Below are 15,407 nucleotides of genomic sequence, written 5' to 3' on the forward strand. Positions count from 1 at the left end.
ATATATTCCCTTTAATGACATCTTCCTTCTGATTAATTGTTCGTCAGAATTGATCATCATATAATCTTGTTGTTGCCATGTGCAATGATTTCCTGATTCTACTCACTTCACTTAGCATCAGTTCACATAAATCTCTCCAGGCCTTTCTGAAATCATCTGGCTGATCATTTGTTATAGAACAATAATATTCACATACCATAACTTATATAACCATTCCCCAACTGATGGGCATCGACTCAGTTTCCAGTTTCGTGACACTACAAAAAGGGCATAGCCCATTTCTTTAAAAAGCACTTGATAATTGGGATTATATATTTTCATTTGTTTCTTTCTCTTGTCTTATTGTAGTACCTCATTTTTCCTGAATTGTAATACCTCATTTTCCCTGGATTAGTTTCCCTAAATTATAATATCTCAGTTTCCCTGAGTTAGTATGCTATATCCAACCCTACCCTCCCCTTCCTGGCCATTGGGGCCTTCCAAGCTCTGGACACTCTCACATTCTAAAGAGTCATAAAACTCTAGATGGTTTATCTCAAATGCCTGGTTATCTACTGTATCAGATTCCTGTTTTCTGCTCAACTATCTTCTTGACCCCCAATCTGTCAGAATTAAAAAGTTATGGTCCTTCCTGGAATTTCCACTCACCCAGTGCTTAGTATTTCTAGAACTTCATCAAATATTTTGCTCTGCTCCGATATTTATTGAGAAAGGTTCTAGTGAATAATACAATGCAATTTTTTGACGGTCTCTATATCATATACTGGAAATGTGTATAAACACATTTAATTAAGTTATATAAGTTAATTTAAAGAAATATAGTCTCTGCTCTCGAGTCAAGTTCTTCTTTTTCTGTTCTCAAAGAAGACCAATTACATCTCACAGATAATGTTTTGACTTGCAAGTGAATTGGCTTTAAGTGAGAAAGAGCTGTGCAAAGTCCTCAGTTTCACTCTCTCCTCCTGACTCCTGGAAGTCCAGTGGCAAAACAAAAGATAAGATGACTGGAGGTGGCCCTGACCAGAATACAGTGGGTCATTTTGGCCTTTCTAAGTTGCTGACTTTCCCAGGTTTCAGTTTGTCCGAGGCAATGACCCTTAAATTACTAAGGGTTAACTTGTTTGTCCTTCATTCTTGAAGAGAATCAAGATGATGTTATGATTTCCAACGGCTAAGTAAGAATTGAGACAAAAGACAGCCTACTTTACCATCACAAAAAAATCAATTTGAGAGGGAAAGACTGGGAGTTTCTGGTCAGAACAACAACAACAACAACAACAAAAAGCAATTTCTATTTAACTCATTCTAAGCTATCAAAAGCTAAACGATGGAGGAGGAAGGGAGTGGGAGATTATTATTGGTCATTTGATAAAAGCCATATGTTTGGACTTAAAAGTATAGTCAAGTTTGAAACACAATGGATTTTTTAATGCCTATTTTTTTCAGAGCTATATTTTAAGAAAGAAATGAAAACTGCACAGGAAAAAATTAAATTTTCCCAGCTTTTTGGAACAATATGAGGAGTATGAAAAAGTAGGTTTCCTCAGATATTGTCAAAAAAGGATAAAGGGAAAGATAAAATTTCTTGTTAAAATATCTCCAACCAATCGTCCAAGGAACTGACTAAATAACTAAATATGTTATTGACTGGAAGGCTAAATCCATAGAATAGTTTAGCATCCAAAAAGAGTCAAATTATAACAAGAATATAGACACCATAAGGGAATGGGGGAGGGAGGATGTTCTTGATAAAGTGTCCCAGGCCTAAATGAGCCCAAACTAACCAGGATCAATAACAGGGAACAAGCCTTTTGACATATGGAATGGACAAATAAAGAAGATTGTAAATCCAACCAATTGTAACTCATGTTGTGAATTGGACCTGTACTAATCCAAACCTTTAAGGGAGGAGTAAAGAACCAAAATAACAGTATAAAGCTTTCTTCTCATGAGAATCACCAAATAAAAGGGTCTTCTCTCACTCTAGAAGAGCATGGGTTATAACACTAATCCTGGACTAGTTTACAATTGAGGAAGCAGTGGACAACAGCTGTTCATTCCAGGCTTACTCAATCCTTCTGGGTTCCAAGGAGTCTTATTCATAACAAAAATAATAAATAAATAAATTTATGTGTATATATATATATATATATATATATATATATATATTAAAATTAGCCTCTGAACCATAAAATATTTTATAAAATATAAGTGACCAAAAATTATATTGCTATAGATCAAGGCAAAATCATTTGATAAGACAACCACGGGCAATAATGAGCTGAAAGCTAAGTACAACAATTTCCCATTGCTTGAGTTCTGTAAAATGATGATTTTATATAGCTTGTGAATAATGCCACAAATATCCAAATGGCCCTTGGCAGGCGAAAGGTTCCCCATTTGTTCTATAGACAGGGCCCACACATATAATATAATGCCCCAAAGAGAGAGGGGACCACATATGGCAAGAGAGGAGGAGGACCAGGAGGAGATTTTGTCTCCCTGCCCACAAATAATTTATAATTTAATGGGAAAGGACAACACACAAAACAAAGTTGAAAAGTGGGGAGTCACCAGAAAGTGCCTGCAAAAGGCATGCTGATGATGTTGAAGTCAAAATCAAACAGAGCAGCTAGTGGCAAATGAAGAGAGAGCTGGGATTTTGAGCCCTCTATAAAAACAAACTATGGAAGGATTTTTTGTTCTTTTCTCATCCTTCCAATCAGAGGCAACTGAGAGTAATGATAAGCTGTGAGTACCAAAGCTTAAACAATCTCTATGATGATAAATTTTCTGCCCTTGCATATGATGCTTCCTTTTGGTTTTAGACATGATATGATACAAAGGAATATGCCTCTTTGCACATCTTTTGTAGGATCAGAGACTTTCTTACATTTGTTATATAGCTAGAATTTACACAGAACTTTAGAATTTAGGCTGAAGAGTTTTATTTAAGTTATAATATTTGATCCCTAAAATAACTCTTGTGAAGGAGGTGTTATTATCCTTAATTTATAAATGAGGAAACTGAGAAGAAGAGAGCCTAGGATTCTAATATGTGATTGAAAGAGAATTTGAACTCTGGTCTTCCTGACTCTAAAATCAGTACTCTTAACCACAATATCATCCTAATTATCTCTATTGAGATGATCATGTGATTTGGAAATGTTTTTTGCTATTATTGTTTTTAATATGATTAATTATATTTATTGTTTCCTAATGTTGAACCATTTTTATATCCTTGGTTAAAAAAATCATAATTTTTTTTTAAATTTAAAATTAAATTAGTTTAATTTAAATCTAAAAGTTATTTAAATGCACAAGATACAATAAATAGGATTATAAAGGAAATGATGAAATTGAGCTACATTGATCAGAACATTGGGTTTTTTTTTTTAATAACTTTTCGTTGACAGAACCCATGCCAGGGTAATTTTTTACAACATTATCCCTTGCACTCACTTCTGTTCCGATTTTTCCCCTCCTTCCCTCCACCCTCTCCCCCAGATGGCAAGCAGTCCTATACATGTTAAATAGATTACAGTAGATCTTGGATACAATATATGTGTGCAGAACCGAACAGTTTTCTTGTTGCTCAGGGAGAATTGAATTTAGAAGGTATAAATAACCTGGGAAGAAGAACAAAAATGCAAGCAGTTTACATTCATTTCCTAGTGTTCTTTCTTTGGGTGTAGCTGCTTCTGTCCATCCTTGATCAATTGAAACTAAGTTAGATCTTGTCTTTGTTGAAGAAATCCACTTGCATCAGAATACATCCTCATACAGTATCACTGTTGAGGTATATAATGATTTCCTGGTTCTGCTCATTTCGCTCAGCATCAGTTCATGTAAGTATAACAAAGTTTTGACGTACTCAAACTGGTGAAAAAAATGGGGATTATCTACCCAGGTGTGAGCATCCTTCCCCATGGTGCTTCATTTAGTGCTTCACTACTCAGTGACGTTATGGGTTGGTTGAGAATAGGATGAGAATAAACCAGTCCTGAGAAGGGATGCACAGGCTATAATGATGAATGCAGCAAGGGTTGGAGTTGGAAGTGACCTTAAATACCGTCTTCATATTAGCCTGTGTTCGTAGCTCTAAGGTTTGCAGAATATGTCACGTGTATGGCTCATTCAACCCTTGCACCAGCACTGTGAGATAATTAGTTTTGTTTGTACAAAAACTTTTCAATTTGATATAATCAAAATTTTCAATGTTGTAGTCAATAGTGATCTCTAGTTCTTCTTTGGTCATAAATTCCTTCCTCTTCCACAGGTCTGAGAGGTAAACTATCCTATGCTCTTCCAATTTATTTATGATCTCATTCTTTATGCCTAGATCAAAAATCATAATATTTTAATGGATGTATTAATTTAGTCTGATTGATGGAATCTAATTTAAAATTTTAAAATTAATATTCATTAACGATGGTGGTCTAAAATTTACTTTCTTTGCTTAAACCTTCCTTGGTTTAGATATTAAGAATATATTTGTCTGATGAAAATGATGAAGCACAAAATAGCGAAAGAACAGTTCACAATAGGAAAAACTTACAATGACATTCTTATAGCCACAAGAGTCCTTTATTTCATCAAAGGATACATAGCCAAATCAAGATGATCTAGCTGGGGTTGTGAGTCAAGGGAAATTACTAAAGGTCAGAAGGAAAGGGGAAGTGAGGACGGGTGTGAAAAGTTCTGGAGAAATTAAGGAGGATCCTAGTCAAGAATGTCAGCAATTGCATGATGTGAATAGGGAGAGGGATATGGTAATACAGGATAATGAAGGTACTTTCCTTACAAAAATTATTTCTTGTTGTTTGTTCTTCCTTCTCTAAGAGGACCACAACAACAGGGAGGTGATGTCATGAAATGCTAGTGAATAAGAACTGGGCAAAGTCACCTGCCTCATTTTCCCCTTCAGAGATATCTGGGTTCAGTGGCCAGATATAGATTAGGTCAACAATGATGATGCAATGGGAGACCTTGGCCTTTTTAAGCTAAGATCTTGAGGGCAAGGGTATGCTCTAGTACACCTGCTCAGGGGAAAGAAAGGTCTGTTATCTTCAAGGTCCTTACTGATTTGATGGGTTGAGCAAGCCTTGGTCATTCTGACAAGATAACAATCTTAGGCCTGTAGCCTCCCTTTGTGTAAGATAAGGTTGATAATGAAAACAGGGTACACTCAATTAGAAGTCACATTATTTCTAACCAAGTTCTGTTAGAGTTTACATCATACCCAAGGGCCATACCGCATCAAATGAAATATTGTAAGGTATATTATTTCTCAATTTTTGAGAATAATTTCTGCAATAATATTAGTGTTAATTGTTCTTTAAAAGTTGAATAGAATTATTTTATAAATTCACTAGAACCAGACGCGTCCCCTCCTCCAACTCCCTTGAAAACTAGTTCTACTTCCTTTTCTAAAATTGGTTTAAGTTTTCTATTTGGTTTTCTGTTAGCTTGAATGTTTTATGTTTTTGAAGGTATTCCTTTATTTTTTGTGTTGTCAGATGTGTTAACACATAACTTCTAATATTTTTTTTATTTCTTCTAGTTTTGTTTTCATTTCATTTATTCATTTGCTATTTATTTTATTTTCTGTCCTCTTTAATTAGATTTGGATTAAAAGTTTCAATTTTATTAATCATTTAAAAGAACCAGCTTTTAGCTTTATTTGAAATTTTTAGCGGGTTTTTTTTGAGAAGGGTTGGTTATAGTTCATTTATTTCTCCTCTAGTTTTTACAATTTCATCCTTTATGCTTATTTTGTTTGTTTATTTGTTGCCTTTCTCAATTTTTAATACTTATTCAGTTCATTCATTTTATCTTTTTTATATTTTGTTCATGTATGTTTGTACGATGAGCATTTCCCTCCTCCCTCCAGAACTACTTTACATTTCTATCTGAGTGGTATGGTTTGTAAAATGCTAGACCTGGAATTAGGATGACTTGACCTCATTTCCAGCCACAAACACTGACTGGCTGGGTGACCCAGGGCAAGTCATGATGTTGAAATTATACTGATTAAAAATCACTATCTATTGTCCTGTAATAAGTCTAGAATTTCAGTGTTAAGCATATAGAAGAGCTGGAATTCTTAACCTGCTGAACTTGATTTCTTAATATGTTGATTATTGTATTTCAACATAATTAATTTACCTTGTAAACCTGTTTTATTTTATGCATTTAAAAACATTATTCTGAAAAGGAGTCTAAAAGATTTCACCGGACTGCTTCCCCATTACTATGACCTCCTTAAAAGTATGGTCTAGGATTTTATTTTTTGTTTTTTGTTTTTATTTCCGACATCCATCACAGTACCCAAAAATAATAGATATTGAATAAATGCTTGTTTATTTGATTTGATTTAACATAAAAAGGTTAAAAAAATTCAGTAGTTTCTTAATAGAATTCTTGTTAGAATGATACAAATATGTCAATATTTCAGAAATCAGTAATTTCATTAGTTTTGATATTCTATCCACAATGCAGATTGTATTGGCTATGACTTAGAAGATGGTCTTGGAGAGTTGCTGAAGCCTTGCAGTGCTTTCAAGTCAATCCAGGGATTAGAATCTTTGGACTTTTAGGCTGGTTTCAGATAGCAGGCAAAGGACTTGTCACCATCACTTGAAGCCTTTTTAGCTTGGTAAGACCTGCCAAAGATTTTGTTCTGCTGGTGCTGCCTTTGAAAACACAAAATGAATTTCATGCTGCCATTAGACTTGTGATGATTCTAGTTATGACAGTTTCTGCTGTTTTAAGGGGGATTTCAGTGATAGTTGAAAATAGGCTTTTTCATTATTGATATTAGTGGATGTAAGCAAACACAGCTTCAGCAATGAATATTTATATGGTGACATATTTTATTGTTGTGACATTTTGTAGTAGTCATAAATAGATTTTTTTTCTAGCCAGGCTAGATTCCATGATGGGATAGCTATGAGAACAGTAACAGTGGCAGAGGTATTGATGACCATAAAGCTAAAGAAATAGTTTTGTATATTTAGCCATTGGTGAAGAGGTAATGGAAAAGTAACAATAATGTAGTAATTTTGGAATAATAATGGAAAATAGTCATTTTCCATTATTAGTAATGGAAACAATAGTAATAATGGAAAAACTCATTGTATTAGGGATACTAAAATTAAAAAAATATGTTAGCTTGTGATTATAGCAGCTATGGGAGCTTCTGTGAAGGAATTAATATCAATTGCAGTGGTGGTGATTCCTGTTTTGTGATTTTTCTGAAGTAGAGAGAAGAGCAGCGATTGTGAGGGTGATGATAGCTAAAGTGACCTCATAAGTGGGCTAAGGAAGAATGGGTGTGAGGGTAGCAATGGTGGGAGGTAAAGTAATGGCCCCTGAGGAAGTATAAGGATCAGTGATTGAGATGGTGATGGCTGTTGTGGTGGCTTCAGCTGTGATCTCAGAAGAAATGGTTTCTGGTGATTCTGGTGGCTGTTGTGGTGGCTTCTGAGGTAGATTCAGGAAGATGGTTGTGATGGAATTGACTGCTGTGGTATCCTCTGAGGTAGTCTCAGATGCAACTGTAGTGATGGTGGTGTGGATTGCGATGGCTTTTGAGGTAGTCTCAAAAATAATGGTGGTAACAATGGCAGTTCCTGTGGTAGCCTCTGTTAGTATCAGGAATAGTGAGGGTAGCAGGTATGATGGCATTTGAAGTAGGGTCAGGAGCACATGCACTAATGACAGTTGTTATTGTGGTAGCTGCTGAAGTGATCTCTAAAACAGTTGTTGTGATGAGATGTGAGGGCCTCTAAAGTAGTCTCAGATGCAGGGGATGTGATGAAGATGGGTGTTATGGTGGCTTCCAAGGTAGTCTCAGGAATATTAGTTGTGCTAGTGGTAGCTGTTTGACGTTGCCTCAGAGGTATTCTAAGGAGCAGTCCTTGTGGTGGTTTTCAGGAACAGTAGCTGTGATGATTTTGTGTCAGCTGAGGTAGCCTCAGGAGCAGAGGTTGTTATGGTGATGGGTGTTGTAGTGGCTTCTGAGTTTCCAAAGCAGTAGTGGTAATGGAAGTGGCTATTGTGTTCACATAGTGATGGTGATAGTTGTGGTGACATTTAAGATGGTCTCAGCAACAAAAATTGCAATGGTTGTGGCTACTGTGGTGGCTTCCAAGGTGGTTTCAGGGGCACTTGTGCTGATGATGGTTGCTATGGCGGCTCTTTCTGAAATGAGTTCTGTAATGGTGGTTGTAGTGGATGTTGTGGTTGCCTTTAAAGTAGTCACAGAAGGAGTGGTTACAATGCTGGTGGCTGCTGGGGTGGCCTTTGAAGTGGTCTCAGGAGCAGTGAGGGTGAATGTTATAGTGACATCTGAGATAGTCACAGGAAAAGAGGTTGTGATGGTTACAGCAGTTATGATGGTGTCTAAGATAGTGTCAGAAGCAACAGAAGGGAACAGATGGGTAGCTATTGTGGTTGCCTCAGAGGTGCTCCTAGAAGCAGTAGTTCTGATGATGGTAGCTTTTGTGATGAATTCTGCAGTGGTATCCGGAGTAATGGTGGTGACAGTTGTGATGGCATCTGAAGTGTTTTTAGTGGTACTAATTGTGATGGGGCTAGGTATTGTAATGGCCTCTGAAGTAGTCTCAGAGGGAGTGTTGATGAGGGGTGGCTATTGTGGTGGCCCCTGAAGTAGGGTCAAGAATAATGGCTTTAATAGTGGTAGAAGATGTGGAGACCTCTAAGATTGCCATTACAATGGTAATGGCTCTTATGGCAGCCTCTGAGATGGTTTCAGGAGCACTTGTGCTGAGGATGGTGGCTTCTGAGAAAATCTCTGTAATAGTGTTTGTTATGGTATTGAGTGTTGTGGTAGCTTCTGAATTGATCTCAGAAAAAGTGTGGTAGTAGTTGTAGTGACATCTGGCATAGTCTCAGGAGCAGAGGCTGTGATGTTTGTAACTGTTGGGGTACCTGCTGAGGTGGGATCGGAGCACTGGTGCTAAAGTTGGTTTCTTTGTGGTAGCTTCTGAGGTGATCTCTGTAACAGTGGTTCTGATGGAAGAAGGTGTTGTGCTAGCCTCTAAGTTGATCTCTGTAACAGTAGCGCTGGTGGTAGCTGTCATGGTTGCCTCAGAGGTGCTTTCAGAAGCATTAGTCGTGATGGTGGTTGTTGTGGTAGCCTCTGAAGGAGTCTCAGGAGCAATGGTTGTGACAGTTATGGCAGTTGTGGTAGCTTCTGAGCTAGTCTCAGAAACAGTCTATATGATGGTGATAGCTGTTGTGTAGTTGCCTCAGAGATGTTCTCAAGACTAGTAGTTGTGATGGTGGCTGTTGTGGTGGCCTCCAAAGTAGTGGCAGGAGCAGTGGTGGTAAGAGAAGGGGTAGCATCTGAGGTGATAGCAGGAGCAGAGGCTAGGCTGTCTGTGGCTCTTACAGTGGCTTCTGAAGTGCTCTGAGGAGTAGTTGTGGGGATTCCTCAGGAGCAGTAGCATCTAAGATGTTCTTAGGGGGACTAGTGATGGGGATGGGTGTTGTGGTGGTGGTGGTTGTAGTGGCTTCTGAGGTTGCCGCAGAGCCAGTGATTGGCAGAGTGATGGCTGTTGTGGTAACTTTTAAGGTAGTGTCAGATGCAGTGCTTACAATGATAGTGGCTATTGCTGTGGCCTCTGAGGTGGTCTCAGAAGCACAAGTTGTGATGGGAGTGGGTGTTGTGGTGACCTGAGAGGTGCTTTCAGAAGCAGTAGTTGTGATGGTGGTGGCTGTTGTGACAGCCTCTCTGGTGGTATCAGGAGTGATGGTGGTGATAGTTGTGGTGAAGGTGGTAGTTGTGGTGCCATCTGATGTGGTCTCAGGAGTAGTGGTTGGGTGGGTGATGGCTGTTGTGGTGGCTTCTGTGGTGGTATCAGGAGTGTATGTGGTGGTGGTTGTGGTGCCATTTGAGGTGGTCTCAGAAGCAGTGGCTGTGAGGGTGATGATTGGGGTATCATCTGAGGTGGTCTCAAAAGCAATGGTTGTGAGGGTGATGGTTGTGGTGATGGCCTCTGTGGTGGTATCAGGGGTGGTGATGGTTGTTGTATCATCTGAGGTGGTCTCAGGAGTAGGGACTGTGAGGGTGTTGGCTGCTGTGGTGGCCTCTGTGGTGCTTTCAGGAATGGTGATGGTGGTGATGGTTGTTGTGCCATCTGAGGTGGTCTCAGGAGTAGGGGCTGTGATGGAGGTGGCTGTTGCAGCTTTTGAGGTGATCTCTGTAACAGTGGTAGAGATTGTGGTGTCCTCTGAGGTAGTCTCAAAAGGAATTGTTGGAATGGTGGTGGCTGTGGTGGTGGCCTCTGAGGTGGGATCAGGAGAAGTGGTGGTGAGAGTTTTGATGGCATCTGTGGTGGTCTTAGGAGCAGAGGTTGTAATGATTGTGGCTGTGGTGGTGATTTTGTAGGTAGTCTCAGTAAGAGTGGTTGTGGTGATTGTGGCGGGTGTTGTACTGAACTCTGAGGGACTATCAGATGAAGTGGTTTGGATGGTTGTGACTCTGGTGGTTGCTTCTGAGAAGGGCTCAGGACCAGTGGTGGTAATCGTTTTTGTGACATTTGAGGTGGTCTCAGGAGCAGTGGTTGTGAGAAGTATGGTTGTTTTATTGACTTCTGAGGTAATCCCAGAAGAAATGGTTGTGATGCAACTAGTGAGTGTTTTGGGATCCTCTGGGGGGGTCTCAGGAGCACCTGAGCTGAGGTTGGTTGCTTTTGTAATGTCCTCTGAGGTAGTCTCAGTAAGAGTAATTGTGATGATGGTTGGTGTTATGGTGACCTCTGAGGTGGTCTCAGTAACAGTGCTTGTGATGGTGGAGGGTGTGGCAGGACCCTCTGAAGTAATCAGAAGAAGTGGTGCTTTTGGTGGCTACTGTGTTATCCTTTATGGTAGTATTATAAGAAGTGATATTATAATACTACTGGTACTATTGTGGTGTCCTCTGTGATAACCACAGAAATGATTTTACTAGTTGTTGTTGCTGTGGTGTCTGAAGTAGATTCACAGGAAGCTATTATTACTGACACAAATATGACCTCAGAGGCCACCAAAACAACCACTCTAATCACAATCACTTCTTCCAAGAACACCTCAGAGATCAATGCAACTATTACCACCATTGCACTTGAGACCAGCTCAGAGGTAACCACATCTACCACCATCAACACAAATGCTCCTGGTATCACCTCAAACACCACCTTAATAATAACTACTATCAATACAAGCAATACAATGCAATACCCCTCAGGTGCATCCCCATCACCTCATTTAGTGCCTGGCACAGAATAGGTACTTAATAACTGGATATTGAATTGAATTCAATTGAATATCCAGAGGATACACACAAACATGATGTAGAAGTCAAACACAACTACAAACTGAATATGGACTACAACATTCCTGACTTTGCATTGAACCAAATTAAAATATAGCCATGGTGGGCTAACCCCAAAAGCGATTCGGCAAGAATGATGTGGGCAATGGATAGAATTATAGAGGAAATTTAATCTTGGTGATTTGACATAACTTGGATTTCTGGCTGGACCCAACAAGGTAGGGATACCACAACTTACACAGAGGGTGGGACTGTAAGGATGAGTTGATCCTCACCAGCGCCCTTCTCTGTTTATCTCAGGGAGTAATCTTTTCAGTACTTTGGGCTCTGTCTGCCAACCCTACCTAGTTACTAGGACCTTTTTACAGTTATCCAATATATTTTCATTGCTCTCATCACAACAGCCCTCACATATATCCCCATCTCTACTAACAAATTGACCAAGGCTCCTCATCATGCATCCATACACATTGCTTACTGGTTGGTCTTCCTGCCTCCAGTCTCTCCCCATTTGCAGTCTGTCCTCTACTGAGCTGCTGAGGTAGTTGTCCCAATAATACACATTTGACCATGTCACCTCCACCTCACTCTCTTACTCTCTAGTAACTCCCTTTTGCAAATATAGAAAATCCTCTGTCTTTTAAAGCTCTTCACAACCTGACCCCTCCCTACCATCTAATCTTATTTTTTATTCCCTTTCACATTCTCTACAACTTGATGATATTGACTTTGTTGTTGCTTCATTTCTATCATGTCCAACTCTTTATGACACTGTTTGGGATTTTCTTAGCAAACATACTATGATAGTTTGAGTTGTTTAGTTTGGATAAGAGAAGACTGAGAAGGAATATGTAATTGCCTTCAAGACCATGAAGGGTTTTATATCATAGAGGGAATTTCCTAACTGTGGTTTGACTATGTCAATGAAATCATAGTTCTGATGTTTAAAAAATGATTATAGGGGCAGCTAGGTGAGTAATGGATAGAGAACTGGCCCTGAAGTCAGGAAGACCTGAACTCAAATTTGACCTCAGAAACTTAACACTTCCTAGCTGTATGACCCTGAGCAAGTCACTTAACTCCAATTGCCTCAGCAAAAATAAATAAATAAATAAAAATGATTATATACTTGTCATCAAAGACAGAACCACATGTGACTTCTTTACTAGGATTTCTGACTTCTCCATATTAGTAGCTTCTTACAGTACTGAAGAAAATCATGGGAACTCAAAAAATATATTGGAAAATGAGAACAAGCTTTGGATAGTTTACAAGTCATCTTGCTGTTGGACTCACTAGAAAGCCGATTTTGATTGAATGATTCCACAAAATTCACCAACTCAAGAAATATTCAATATTGACCACATGCAAATTCATGAGTTAGGCATTGGTAATACAAAGAAACAGTTCTGCCCTCTAGGAGCTTACATCTACTGAGAGAATGCAATGTAAGTGAATAGAATGTATATACAAAGTAACACAGAGCAATTTTAAGAGTGAACATTAACCTTTGGGAGGTTTAGAAAATATAGTAGCATTAGGTGGTCCCTCAATTGTGCTTTGAAGGAAATTAAGGAGCCCATGAGGCATCAGTGAGAAAGGAAATGATTCACCTCAAAGGGTAGAAGCAAGATACATAGTATCACAGAGAGCAGTCAGCAAGCAAGTTGATGGGAATAGAAAGTGAGTGAAGGGTTATAATGTAGAACAAAAGGGAAAGGGACATGGGAGCCAGTCCATAGATCATTTTGTCTATCTGAAAAGTTTCCATTTTATCCTAAAAGCATGGAAAGGAAACATGGAAAACTTACGTGAAAGACAGTATCAAAGAGTTGTAAGGTTAGCAAAATTCTTGAGCCATTCTCCCCTTACCCATCTTCTCTTAGGGATAGACAAACTAGGTGGCAAGTTATATTTCTCAGAAACTCAGGGTTAGGAAAGGAGGGTCACATTTAGGAATCTTGCTCTCATTACGAAGAGGCTGGGTCACTCTTATCTATTAAATCTTAATAGAAATTCATACAAGGCTTCACTTCTTGTATCAAGATTAAATTATTAAACAAGAATATTTGCACAGTTGTGAATAGATCCCAACCACTATAGGACATAGTTTGCCAAAGACTTTACCTGATGATATAGCAATTCTATTGCTGAGGATGCTGAATTCCCCAGAATTTCTAGGTTAGTGCACAGAAATGATAGTCTGGGATCTACGTTTCTTTAGTCACAATATAGGGAGTGGAACACAGACTGGGTGGCAAATTTCATGGCTAATGGAATTTGAAAAAGTCTGCAAAGAGAAAATACTATAGTAGATTCCCAGGAATCTAATGATTCTAGATATAATTATCATGGTGTAATGGATAGACTTGAATCAGGAAAATCTGAACTCAAACATTGCCACAGATTTACTGTGTGTGATCTGAGCAGATTGTGACACTTCTTCGCTATAGTATCTTCTTTTGTAAAATGAGATGTGTAAAATATGCTATAACAGTTGTTTATAAGCTTGTTTTGAAGATCAAAAGAGTCTGTAAATATGTAAAGTTTTTAAGAACTTTAAAGCACAGTACAAATATCTGGGGGTTTTGTTCATTTCTATTGATTTCTTATATTTTTAATTTATGGAATAAAACATTTAACAAATTAATAAATATTTGTTATTAAGATGATGGTGGTGGTGGTGGTGATAAAACTGAGTCTTGAAACTAAGATTTTGAAATTACTTTTTAGATTAAAGTAAGGAAATATCCCTGGATATATAAAGGTAATAAGCTTTGGACAGTAATTCCATAGCTCCTTCTTTGGATGTGTACAGCATTTTCCAAAATGAGTCATTAGAATTGTCTTAAATCATTGTATTGTTGTTAAGAACAAAATCTGTCAAAGTTGATCATCTGCACAATGTTGCTATTATCACAATATACAGTATTCTCCAGGTTCTGTTCACTTTACTCAGTATAAATTCATCTAAGTCTTTCCAGGTTTTTCTGAAATCTGCTTGCTCATCATTTCTTATACAGCAATAGCATTTCATTATATTAATAAACCACAGTTTGTTCAATCATTTCCCAACTGATGGGTGTCCCCTCAATTTCCAGTTCTTTGCCACCATAAAAAGAGTCTCTATAAACAGTTCATATGCGTCCTTGCCCATTTTTTGTAATCTCTTTGTAATAAAGACTTATTAGGAGTATTGCCGGATCAAGGACAGACACAGTTTTATAGCCCTTTGGGCATAGTCCCAAATTGAATGATTGGATCAGTTCACAACTCTACAAACAATGCATAAATGTCCTAGTTTTCCTACATTCTCTTCAGCATTTATCATTTTCTTTTTCTGTCACAATAGCCAATCTGAAAGGTGTGAGATGGTAGATCAGAGTTGTTTTAATTTGCATCTTTCTAATCAACAGAGATTTAGAGAATTTTTTTAGGTTATTGTAGATGGCTTTAATATCTTCTTCTGAAAACTGTTAGGAGATATCTTTGATGACTTCCCTAAAGTGCTAATTTTATTATGATCTTTATCTTTAACCTGCTTAAGACTGATGAAATTTAAATAATTGTTATACCAGTTGAGTACATATGTGAAAAAACATGTTCACAAGACTGGTTTTCCAAAGCAAATAGAAAACAGAATTATGACAACTTTATCGATTTTTATCCAAAGTGACTAGAACAAATCAAGATCATTAGACCAAAGTTCTAAGCTGAAAGGTATCTCAGAAATCATCTAGTCAACATTCTCATTTCATAGGAAGGGGAACTGAAGCTCAGTCTAAAGTCATAATAATATAGCAAAGTCTTCCATTGCCAAGAACTTTCTGAAGTTCTCTCAAATTCCCCTATAAACATCTAGAAAACTGCCTCAGAATTTATCTAGGAGAAAGGAAGAAGCTTACCAGCATGACAGGAAAGTTTCTCACAGAAGGAGGGCCAGTGAGGAGTGAATGGGATTGGGGGTGTCAGAGGAGAGAGAAATCCAAAAGCAGAAGCATCAACAAGCTTCACATCAGGGAACTAGGGCAAGATTACAAACTTGGGGCAAACCAGCAGCTAAACT

At 38.1% G+C, this 15,407-nt stretch overlaps 1 protein-coding gene across 1 annotated transcript in view; it reads right to left on the minus strand.

Annotated features, from left to right (window-relative positions):
* Positions 1 to 8,915: 8,915 nt before the first annotated feature.
* DYNAP (dynactin associated protein) overlaps positions 8,916 to 15,407 on the minus strand; it is a 29,467-nt gene continuing 22,975 nt past the window's right edge. The window contains exons 6-7 of the mRNA XM_031946047.1: positions 9,419 to 10,839; positions 8,916 to 9,225 (exon numbers count right to left, since the gene is read on the minus strand). Coding sequence (XP_031801907.1) covers positions 8,916 to 9,225; positions 9,419 to 10,839 — 1,731 coding nt within the window. The remainder of the gene's footprint in view (positions 9,226 to 9,418; positions 10,840 to 15,407) is intronic.

The sequence above is a fragment of the Sarcophilus harrisii genome, chromosome 1, assembly GCF_902635505.1.
Source record: "Sarcophilus harrisii chromosome 1, mSarHar1.11, whole genome shotgun sequence".
Taxonomy (NCBI): Eukaryota; Metazoa; Chordata; class Mammalia; order Dasyuromorphia; family Dasyuridae; genus Sarcophilus; species Sarcophilus harrisii.